The sequence below is a fragment of the Pagrus major genome, chromosome 23 (assembly GCF_040436345.1).
Source record: "Pagrus major chromosome 23, Pma_NU_1.0".
NCBI lineage: Eukaryota > Metazoa > Chordata > Actinopteri > Spariformes > Sparidae > Pagrus > Pagrus major.
In genome coordinates this window covers 25837451-25850010 of record NC_133237.1, presented here as the reverse complement: position 1 = coordinate 25850010, position 12560 = coordinate 25837451, and the positions used below count along the sequence as shown (strand labels likewise).

The window sequence follows — 12560 nt, the reverse complement described above, 5'->3', positions numbered from 1 at the left end:
TCGGGGCTAGAAGGTTAGCATGCCATGTGTCTACATAAAGACACAACTCTTATTTATACTTATTCTGTTGATAATTTAAATTAATTTGTAGTTAGTTCTTGAATTAAACACTTACTTAATGAATATATTGATATATTGTTAACCCAACAATTACACAATTTACATGAATACTCTCAAGTTGCTGCAGAACCTGGTTCTTTGAGTCATGTCTGAGGATCCATCAGCAATGTTTTAGCCTGCAGAGCCTGAATTTGTCTTCCAGGGGAAAAAAAAGTATAGATAAAACTCGAGTCTCTCAGAATAAGAGATGTGGAGGATACACAGGCAGAGGAAGAGGTGTTGAATCCAGCTTCCAGGTTGTGCTGCCAACATCCCACAGAAATAGATCTCGCAGCTCTGAGAGCTCTTAACAGTAAACATGGAGAGAAACCTGGACGGAGCTCAGAGTAATCCTGCTACTTCTGAGAAATGTGCACTTACTGGAGCTCATTCATAATATAGGTCAGCGGATAAGATAAGCCAAAAACCAGAGGGATTCAGACAGTACCATATTTATTTCAACACCATGTGAAGACAAAGACCTTGAAAACTGGGTGTTTTTAAATAGATATTACAGTAAACAAGGTATGGAAACACCAGGAGTGGTAGAAGTATTCAGTAGAAGCGCAGTCTTATAGAAATACCCTGCTACAAGTAAAGTATTAGCATTAAAATATAACCTGCTTAAAGCTAACACAAGGATATTTCATATTTTGTTGAATTTGGAGGCCCCTGTGGACAAAAGTGGTCGTGTTTCCAGCATTGAAACCACAAAATATAATGTCAAAAATAAAATGATCTAAAGAAGAAAAATCCCCCTGCTTCTTCTACTGGCAAACACAGCACTCACCTGGGAAAATGGAAATGCTAATCTTCTCGCTGATCGTCATAATTTATGAGTCGGTGGTTGTTGAATATTTCTCAGACTGCAGTTTGTGTTCGTCAGAATCTGTAAAACTTTATTTTCTGCAATCCTGCACGCAATGAAATGCAACATGACAACGTGACACTATTTTGGGAAACAGCCTCATTACTCAGAAATACCTGAATTGCAGCGTTACAGGCGGCTTTAAGTTGTTGACTTATTCTCAGAATTTGCAGACAAACAAGAGAAGACACACTTCCTCTTCCTCTGGAGCCAGAGCGAACAATTTCACCGGTACTAGTTAATCTGTGAAAGCCTTTCCAGGATTTGTTTTGCAGCGCTAAAACAAAGACGTTCATTCGTCAGTAGCACAGACAAAATCTTCAGCACAAGGTCGACTAATCTCAAACTTCATCAAATTATTCTGGTCATGTCAAAAAACTACTTCATCTGTTCCCTGGATGGTCAACAGGGCTGTGACTGTATGTGTTCAATCAGATATCAGACGAACATCAAGTCAAAATCAGAGCGTTTACTGTTTGCTCAGTTAAAGAAACATATTCACTGTGCAATGAAATGCTTCCTCTGACCTCCACTGTGACGCTGTTTTACCATAAAATACTCAAAAGTACAAAATATAAGAAGAAGATGATTGATAATAAAATGTACAATGTGCAACGTGAAATGTGCAGTAAGTGAAACGATGTGCTTATTCCATGAATGTCTAAAAATGACACATGAGAAAAATAATTTAAAAGACACAGGATGTTTGGGGGGAAGATCTTAACACACAGTCGTGCAAGTATGAATACATTTGATTGGCTTTATTACTGTATTTATATGATAATCATCATTATCATGGCTCATACGTGTAATATATTAAATCTCATAATATTAAAATATGAGTATCAGCAGCTTCACCTGAAAACAAAATGGTTTTATTGTCTTAACAGCCAGATGTATGACTCCACGCTGAGACGTAACAGAGACGAGATAATTCAGACTGAACGTCCGTCGAGCTTCGAGGTGAAGGTGAAGTTGTGTCTGTGACACTGAGGTGTAAAGTGAGTCGAGGAGGGCGGCCACGCTTCAGCGCACTCTGTTACCCTCAGCCAGACGCGCCGGGTGTGTTTTCCACTACAAAGCAACGCCAGGCTCAGGTTGTTAACTGAAAGATTGATTAACTCAGATACGACGAAACAGTGCAGAGCAAAGCTGCTGAGCTAAATATACTGTTTTCTTTAAATAGTCAGAAATATAAAATGTCTTGATAGAAATTTAACTGGCAAACGTATACATGTTGGAATGTTGTTATATTTTTTGCACACTTTTAAAATAGCACCTTTAAAATCAGAGTTTACAAAGCAGGAAACTCAGGAAGACGGTATTACAGAATAAACACTCAGCAGTCGAGCCGAACACAAGGAAGCCTCGTCTGAGGAGTTAAAAAAGACAATATGAGTTAAAGTCTCCCATGAAGTCTTTACTGTTTGATTCCCTCTGAATTTATTTCCACACTGGAGCTAAACTATGGGCACTGCATTCTAGCATGAAACAGTAAACCAATTACAAAGCTGTTTAACCCGCGGGTCACATGTGTACATAAAGCCTCTTTTATTCTAAAGGCACTCCCACCGATACACTGTGTCTGTCCTAGTTGTTGTTCGAGCCTACATTTGCTTGACAGTTTGAACGTGTCACCTGTGGACGGTTCTGAAGCATTCATTATTATTATCCTTTTATTTTATTCATCAAAGACAACAATCAGTGTAACGTCGTCGATGACACGAAGAGAAGAGGGTCAGGGACAAAAGGCAGCTGACAAACATGAGCGAGCAAGTGTCAGATATTTATTCCCTGAGGCCAGATGAGGTAACGAGTGTGCAGGAGGATCAGGAGACCGGTGAACAGGTGGGTTCTGGAGGCCCGGTGCCAAGTTGGATGTAAGGAAGGGATGGGAGAGGATATTTACAACTTGACCTTACAGCAACTGTTCACGTCACTGGAAAAAACTCGAGGTCGTTTGTATGATCAGAGTCGGTTTTGTGTCACAACATGTATTAAATATTCATCAGAGCGGCGTTTGAAGACTCTTCACACCCACACAGGTGTTTTCTGCCTGATCGGACCTACTGTGTGTTCACGCAGAGGTCGGGTGGAGCTTGTCACTGAGTTACGTGATGGGTCATGGAGGCAGAAACACCGATAAAGAGACAGTCACATTACCAAAAACTGACGGACAGTCAGAGTGACGCTGCAGTTTGTAGTCTGGTACAAAACAAAGTGCACGAAAACCGGTTTACAGGTTGAGCACGCTTGAACTCGTCCCTCATACGGGCCTCAATCGATGTGAATGGGGGCAGAGTAAATACATGCAGGAGTGTAATGTGACCGGGCCTTCAGGGTGAGGGTGTGATTTAGTCCTGCTGTAAGAAGCTCTGTTCAACCGGCAGAACAGAACCGATAGCGACACCAGTTAAAGGGGAACTTGTTCTAGTCTGTAGACAAAGTTTGAGCACATTGTGCAGCAAAAATCAAGTGTTTTTAACGAGACATCAGGATATTTTCTAGCCGAATTTCTTCTTAAAAGTGTTTTTTGTGCCTAAACGTAACGAGTATTTATTCCTGAGGCTAAAGGCTACTAGCATTAACACACCCGAATCTCTGGCGGAGGTGTCGTTGGTCAAATTGCATTGTGGGTGATTATAGGGTCAAGGTTTTGGACAAGCAGAGGAGACGTATGTAAAACATCCTGAGGGAAGCTTTTAAAGTAATCCACTGTAACCCCCAACCTGACGACAAGCAGTCAAAGTAAAAAACAACTTCCCATAAATCCCGGTTCGTTCACACGTGCAGGTGTAAGCTGATACAGCTGCGTGTGATGTGAGAGTGCAGGTTAAACACCAGAGGAACACGGACTGTATCCTGACCTGCTGTGACGCTGCTGCCGAACCTGCAGCTCTCAGGTCTGCATCACATTAGAGGTGTTAATGAAGCAGCACGGGGGGGAAAAGCAGACTGACGCCAGAAACAAGGAGACACTGTCCTCTGACATGTGGCCTCCCTTTGTCGGTGCTAACGTCTGTTTTTTTTTTTTTTTTTGAAACACGGACAATGAGCTCTCTCTTTGTCTGGATCAATCCCATTCTCTGCAACCACAAAGAAATTCATTTAATCAGCTTGTGCGCCGTTCTTCTATGAATCAGTACAGGATCAGTACTTGTAATTTAAGGGAAAAAGTGGTCATGTTCTTCTAGAAGAGAACATTTGTCAGAGATCAGCGGGTTCAGCTGGTTTTCTCTCTCGCTCTCGTTCGCTGGCAGCAACATTCACAGCATGAACTTCATTAAGCCTGAGGAGGATTGCACTTTGGTCTTACATAAAGGCCTCTGTTATATCTCAGAGCACTGATCAAGTTACAGTGCTATTATGTAACTGAGCTGTGACAGCGTGACACTGACTGTGTGTGCAGTTCACTGTCCGCCTCTGTCACTGTGTCTCCTGCCATGAATCACTGATTTTCTCCTCATTCACCAACCAGATTTACACATTTCCGTGTCCGTGATGTCGTTCCAGGAAACAAAAAAATATCTGTGGTGTCTTTCTCTCCAGAGCAAAAGTTTTTCCGAGTAGTTAAGTTGTAAATACAAGTAAAAAAGATAAATTGAATTTGAGTGGAAGCATCAGTTAGTTTCGGTTCATAGAGGAGGAGGAAAAATCTTATGTAACGTGTGTTTTACAAGAACAGGTTTGTTTGACAGAACACGCAGTATGAGACTGTGTCAGTACTGGAGATGTAAAGTACATTTTACTCAAGTATTAAAAGGAAATATTCGACTTTTTACTTCACTACATTCATCTGACAGCTTTAGTTACACTACAAAATATATGAAGAGCTTATAAAATGATAATGATGATAATACAGTGTCAATAATCCAGTGCCAAAAAAGTAAAAATTTTGAACATTTTCTACAGATATTTCAATAATATTATTACGGTGAATTTGGTAACCATATTGATAATCGTTTAAGTAATTTTTTCCTTTTATTTCTTATAATTTTAAGGACTTTTTGCACTGTTGATAGGACTAAACAAACATTATGAAGGTGTCACTTTGTGCTCTGGGTGTTTGTGACGGCATTTATCACTAACAAAATAATTGATTGATCTCTATATTGAAAATAATCATTAGTTGCAGTCCTATACAAAATAGTCATCAATAACAGAAGCTTTTGGCTGCGAGAGATCCCTGTTGTTTTTCCTCCTCATTAACAAAGGCTAATGGATCCAACTTTTTAATAAATAATGAATTCTGCAGGTTCACGTGTTAAATAATTCATTAAAAGGGGTTATTTTTAGTTTTTGACTCTCTGGAAAACCATCAAGTGCAGTTGTATTGATGGAATAGGCCTAATTGATTAATTAACTCATTGTTTTTACAACAATCAATCAACTCTGCTGCTGTAAATGTAGAAACAATGCAGACATCATTAAAAGACCTCACTGTATCTGATGATTTTTTAACCATTATTAGAGCCATTAGTCACAACTTGGACCATAATGTGAAAAGGCAGCAGGCTGGAGGTTATTTTTGTTAGTTTTGTACACATGACAACATTTAAAGTTAGTGTTTAAAAAAAAAGAAAAAATCAGAAACCACTTCCTTCAACACAGAGAGGAGAAAAAGTTCAAGGAAACGACAGAAAACTGAAGAAATAATCTAATATTCACAAAATTAAATGTTATTTATTTTTTGTTTCTCGTGAACGCCGACATCCTAAATCTGCAGTTTTAAGCACAACCAGAATGTGACTGTTGCTCCTCTTACACGTCACCGCCCACCTAACACCCGATTGGCCAGTTTGCCGCGTATCTCGCTGCTCATTGGCCCACACCGCCGTCGCTCGACGTCTCACCACTGTTTGGGCGGTAGGGCACAAAAACAGAACTCACATTTGAGCGGCGCAGCGGGGAGCAGCCTGTCACTGACCGGCGGAGCTGCGAGGGTCTTTTTTTTTTCGGTTTGTCCTGGCTGCAGCTGCCGCTTATGGATATTTCAAGCTTAAAGACGAGGCAGTGAAGCCGGTATTTGCCACAGAATGGTATTAAGAAAAAGGCTAAAATGGTGCCTTTGTAGTAGGAGTGTTAATGCTGCCGGTGCCTTGTAGCGTTAGCCGTAGTGAAAGTTAGCTAGCTCATGAGCAGCATCACGTTAGCTCATGCTAGGCCTTTCCGTTTCCTTTTGGCTGTCAGGACACTTTATTGTTTTTATTCTTCCCCCTTTTGTAAAGCGGCGTTTTGTAGCTCCTTTGTTTGCTGATCCTTTTCTTTGCTCCCCGTGGTGAACAAGGCTCTGACATGAAGAGAGTAAACAGCTTTCAGAGGTGGGTGAAACACACAAGTCTCTGGCAGAAATCACGTTTGGGGTTTGTTAGACGACGACCTGACAAGATAATGACGGTGAGTCAGGTGTGTCCGTTAGCACTCACCTGTTTGTCTTTCAGGTTGAGTCACAGGAACGGCTGAAGTTTCTGTTTAGAGGTGGCATGTTAGCTAAAGACGTTCAAAAATGTTGCAGAGTTAAATGTAGAACTTTTTGAATGAGGTTTGGTGCACAAGACTTTTTTGAATGCAACTTAACTAGGTCTTACACGTTTCTCATCCTTAGTTGAGTAACTGTGATTTTTCTGCTCAGAAAAAAAACAAAACACTTAAATATGTAATTTAATAAATTGACTAAATCACTAAAGGACAGAATAAGATAATATACAACAGCTCTAGATACCCGAGAGAAGTACATGAACCTGTTGACTTGAACAAAGCAGTAATTTAATTTAGATTGTGATGTGCAGGAAAACTGTCAGGAAGCCACGATCAACAAGTTACAGGTCAGTGTAATGGTGCAGAGGGCTGCTGCTGCCAGGAGACTCTTCATTTACTTTCAAAAATAAAGATAAAATGATTTTACAGAATGGTAGGATGATCAAAATAGTAAGTGTTCATTTCCTGACGATAGACTCGTCATTTGATCGAATAATTGTTGCAGCTCTGATGGTGTATAATTAGAGCTGGAGCATGTTTTTTTACTGAAGGTAAAGATTATAGTTTATATTCGGTACCTCTCATCTGTTGTAATGTTGTTTTGTTTTGTCATTAATGTGACTTGGTTGCCGTAACATCTGTCTGTCTTGTGTTAATATCTAAGACTTGATGCGTAAAATTAACAAAAATCTTTGGATTATTTTGGCACAATTTTACACCTTTTTTCCATTCTTGACTTGACATACTAGGTTTTTCTTTTGTCTTACTGTGTTTGTTGTGATCATTATGCACCAAAAATACCAAGACAAATTCCTTCTGTGTGAAAACCTACTTGTCAATAAGCCTGATACAAAACAGTACTGTAATTTCTAGCTTCGATACAGTACCTTAAAATGTTGATATTTGATAAATCAAAAATGGCACACCATTGAAGGCTTAAACGACCATAAGATAGGACTTTTCTTGGCTAGTTGCAGAGAACAACAGCAGAAAGACTAAAGCAACCATTAAATATCACACTTTTTTTCTCTGTTAATTTGGCCTTTTAAAGATAATATTTGTCTGTCGGCTCTCTGTCTGAAAGAACGAAAAATTGCAGTTGGTGCTGGTGTATCTATACTGCAGAGAAGATATATAAAACTTCCTTTAAAGACTGTCGAAGCTGCACACTTGTGATTCATCCTTCCACAGTTGTTTATTTGTTTGTTTTGTGTGTTTGTGTGTTTCAGGTTCATGAACAGACGAGCCGCTGCTAACTGCCGCTACCAGCCCACCTGCTACGAGCATGCTGCAAACTGCTACACTCATGCGGTGAGCGGCGTGAATGTATTTTTTTTAAGGCACACAACACACAGTAATCTGAGATACGTGGTTTTAATGGTTGCGTGATTTCTTTTGCGTCCCTGCAGCTCCTCATCATGCCGGCCTTCGTGGGCATGGCGCTGCTGCATCGTCTGTCTGACACCGGCTGGGAGAGGATCACTGCCTGGGTGTACGGCATGGGCCTGTGTGCCCTCTTCCTGGTCTCCACTGTGTTTCATATCATCACCTGGAAGAAGAGTCACATGAGGTGAGTGCTAGCTGACATTACAACCATGCACACAGAACGTACTCACACTATACATAATACATGAGGACAAAGATGAACGCGAGAGAGAGCGACGCGGACAGATTTTCCTTTTTTAATATTTAGAGTAAAATCAATAATTTACTGGGAGCCGGTCTGTGATTTAGAGTTGTGGAATATCAGAGTCCCTGTGGGGGAATAACAACACTACACCGATACCTCACTGTTGTCAGGTTTCCAGTTTCCAGTTGAATGGATGAAGTGTTCACGTCACGATTTGTCAAAATATTTGGTGTTTCCTGGAGTAGAAACCCTGAGAGATGTCAAACATGTTTTACCTGTTTCGGCTGATTCCTACAGTTATTGTTACGTATATTCACTTTGGTTCAAATGTTGTGACAGGCAGTGACATTATGACACATGCATGTGGCCGAGCTCTGTATGAATGCTTGTTTGCAATAATGCTGATACCAAAACAGTGCTTTATTTCAGTACCTTATTTTGAAACAAATTTAAGCAGAAATGGACAACGTTTCAACTCCTCATCCAAGCGTTTCCCTTTGGTATTACTGTTTGTGTCACTGTCGCAAAGATATAGTGTTAGCAGCACAGCTACATCTATCAACCTGGCTAATGTCCAAAGCAAAAAACAACCATAAGAATCCCAGTTTGACCTAGAAACACCGATCTCAGTGCTCTGAAAAGGCAGAGTAAAACACCCAGTTGTATGAATAAGAAGCAGGTTTTGTTACTTTCTGATCTCGTAGAAAGAATGCTGTTTTTTATCCAACACCGGAGCGCTCTCCATCGAGGTGAACGCCCGTCTGCTCACTCTTGTTTTACCTCGGTTTCTATCACTCTGCCTCTTCACCTTCTCTGCCTCCTCCATCAGCTCTCAGTTAAAGTTAATCTGTCGTTCGAGGATTTGAGCCTTGCACTGTGAAGTTTTGTGAGCTGAAATCTGTCACGTCGGTCGTGTTTCTGTGCTGTTTAACATAATCTTCAACATGTTATGAATAACAGTGAACGTCTGTTGAAACCTGACATCTCTTCCTGTGTAGCAGATGTGTTTTTCCCTGTTCAAATATGCAAATAATGTTTTTGCTTTGCACTTCCCTGAGGCAACAACAACTAACCTGTTCACCTGTTTGTTGTTTCAGGTCTATGGAACATTGTTTCCACATGTGTGACAGAGTGGTCATCTATTTCTTCATCGCTGCCTCCTACACACCTTGGTGAGTGTCTCACAGAGGACAGTACATACTCAGAAGGACTGATGTAATAAATAGATGACTAATGTTGATTCATATGTTTTTTTTGTTGTTCTCAGGTTGAACCTGCGTGAACTGGGCCCTCTAGCAGCACACATGCGCTGGTTTGTGTGGCTAATGGCTGCTGCTGGAACCATTTATGTCTTCAACTATCATGAAAAGTGAGTTCATTTTACAGCTGGATCAACAAGTGGTTGTTTATTTGTGATAATTACATTTAATAGTCAGGATCATAGAGAAAGTCTGTGACCTAACTGTGCAGCAGCTCTCTGTTAGATGTCTCGTTTGACTATCCAATGTTGTGCCTCCGGCCTCGGCTGTCGCCGGCTCAGAGGTATTATGTTTGCGGATTGTCCGTCCCTTTCTTGTGAACACGATATCTCAGGAACGCATTGAGGGAATTTCTTCCAATTTGGCTCAATTGTCCACTCGGACTGAAGGATGAACTTCACTGTGACCTCACAAAACACATGTTTGAAGAAGAGATAAACATTTATATACCTTCCCCTTTCTGACTTCAATCTCTAAAGATGATCACAGTCATGAATCAGCTGTTTGAAAATGTGATCTGACTCACCTCACTGTCTCTCTGGTGTTCTGTTTTGATTCTGTAGATTAGGGGAGGTTTTAAGGCAGGTTTGGCAAGTTTTTATTAATTCATTGTTCGTGCTCAGTCCCAGTAATGGGCTCTGACCGAGTGTGAACACCTGCTACGCCCTGAGTGTTGCCCCATGCGTGAGGTTGTCACAACAACCTGCCAGGGTCCTCGTGACCTGCCAAGAAAAGCTCTTAAAACACAGAAGGACTTTTTTTTTCAAAGCAGATGAAGTGCAACCTCCAGAACATTTTGTTTCACTGAATTGACGTCACCTACGTTGTTATCGTCAATAAAGTCTGCTTTTGCTTTACGCGACAGTCTTTGAACATGCATCACGTTGTTCTCATCAGTGTTGTGTGTTTGTCTTCACAGATACAAACTTGTCGAGCTGGCCTTCTACTTGACGATGGGATTTTTCCCCGCATCAGTCATGGCGTCAATGGTAATATTCTGATGTATTTATATTGTTTACAGTCGCATTCAGTGTATTTGCATGTTCTGAATCATCACATATCACTTCTTCCACCCAGCAGGGTGGAGGTGCGATGAGTGTTTTACTTCCTCTTCTTGCTGAAGTTGTCTGAAGTGTTTATCCGCTAAAAAACTATTATTTTAACAGCAGTTTTATTAATGAATATATCGTGATCCATATCAGAAAGTGCTCTCCACGTACATGCTGTTGCTGTGTAACAAACTTCAACATGTCAAATCTGTGTTGTAATTCATGCTGCCCTCTAGTGGTTCCAGTGAAAACAGCAGCCCAATATCCCATTGATGCTGTGACTTGTGGACAACAATATGTTCTAAAGTTAACACTGAAGTCATTTGGCGTTTAATTTACACATAAACTGACATTTCTCCTGTATGTTTTCTCGTTTTGTTCATTCTGCAGAGCAACACCGAGGGGCTTCATGAGCTGGCCTGCGGCGGACTGATCTACTGCCTCGGTGTGTTCTTCTTCAAGAGCGCAGCATCATCCCCTTCGCCCACGCCATCTGGCACGTGTTCGTGGCGCTGGCTGCGGCCGTGCACTACTACGCCATCTGGAAATACCTCTACAAGGCCCCCAGCGCCGACACCCTCCTCCAGTCGTGACCACAGCCGGGGCTGGACGCCGGTTCTCCACCTCCCCCCCATCCTCCTCCTCGTGTGCGCCTGAGCGGAGGCGCCCCGCACACCGACTCCCTCAACTGCCCGCTGAAGCTGCGACGACAGCCAAAAAGTTTACGAAAATACTGACCGTGAATTGTTTACTGTTTTCTAACGAGGAGAACAGATTTTTCTGACCAACAAAAGCTACTTTCAAAAAGCTGTTTTGTACAACTTCAGTGAGGGAGGGAGTTTTTCTAATGAACCCTGGCACATTAATGAGTGTTTGAGAAATTTGATAACAGTCTTTTGTATCACTTGAAGCGAGTCACATTCCACATTGGGATCATTTGTGTTTCAAAACCTGGAGATTTCATCCATTTCAGCTGGTGATTTGATCACTGGGGACGTCGAATGAGGTGCTTAAAAATCAGCTTGTATCGGTAGCAGGGCTGGGTATCATCAGAAAGGTTTACGTACCAATACCCAGAATTATATTTTTTTGATACTATAAACATGTTTCTCTACATTAAAAAAGACACCAAAGATCCCACAAGTAGCTGTACAGGAACTTTGAAAGAGTAAAAAAGTTTAAAAATTGGCAAAATTCGCTTTAAATCCAATCAAAATGTAAGTACAGTAGAGTCTGATGCCAACTTTTGTATCTAAAAGTATTGCGGTTTGATTCCCAGCCTTTGTCGGTAGTTTAACAAAGATTTGACGTGTTTGAAGGAAAAAACAAGCATTGATTATTTGTTTTCCCATTCTCTTTATTCTGTTTTCACAGTGTTTAACATCGTCGACCCATCTTCTCTTTTTACTTTTTTCCAATGCGTGTTTTGTTTCTAAATGCAGTCCTCAGTTTTCAGAGAACCAGTTTCTTCTGTGAGTATTTAGCGCCCTCTGCTGGTGGGCGGCTGTAAGAAAGCGACTGACGGCATTTCAAGGTGAAGTTGTTGTTTTTTTTTTTATTAATGAGCCAAACGATGAGAGAAAATCAGTTCAGGAAACAGAACTTTTCCACCTTGTTATTTAATGTGAACAGTGTGCATTAGAGTGTGTGTGTGCGTGTGTGTGCACAACCTTTGTACTGTAGCTCAGTATTAACATTTCCACTGATTTTTGACTCACACCACTAGAATGAAGTGTTTCCTGTTTGTACTCCGAAGCAGGTGGAGAAACCTCACGTTCATGTTTTTCGTCTCATGGTTTTTGTAAATGTGCTCGGTGGCTCATAAAAACGACCTTTCCTCGTAGTGACGTGCGGAGCTGAATGGTTGCATATTTCTTAATTTTGTCTCCTTGTTGAAATGGTTTCCTTAACCACTCTGTTTTGTAATGTTTGTATATTCTGTCCTTTTTGTTCTGTCGATGACATGATCCTCGCCTTTGCAGGGAAAAAAACTGCTTCTTGTTTGTTCCATTGGCTGTTAATGGTGCTGCATATACTGTACATGAATGCTCCTCTACTATACTGAGTATCACCTTTCTAATGTGACAATAAAAAAAATGATAATGCCCCATATTGAGATCCTCATTCATTTGAATTCTGATTGCGTTCACTGGCTCTCTCAGAGCACAGACACAGAT

General features: G+C 41.0%; 1 protein-coding gene across 1 annotated transcript; it reads left to right on the top strand.

Moving 5' to 3' along the window:
* The first annotated feature begins 6167 nt into the window (after nucleotides 1-6167).
* On the top strand, nucleotides 6168-11074 carry mmd (monocyte to macrophage differentiation-associated). The gene is given in 8 exon segments (XM_073494255.1): nucleotides 6168-6288; nucleotides 7675-7756; nucleotides 7855-8015; nucleotides 9173-9247; nucleotides 9343-9444; nucleotides 10254-10323; nucleotides 10774-10846; nucleotides 10849-11074. Coding segments are annotated over 8 exon segments (717 nt in total). The 5' UTR covers nucleotides 6168-6262; the 3' UTR covers nucleotides 10977-11074.
* The last annotated feature ends 1486 nt before the right edge of the window (nucleotides 11075-12560 follow it).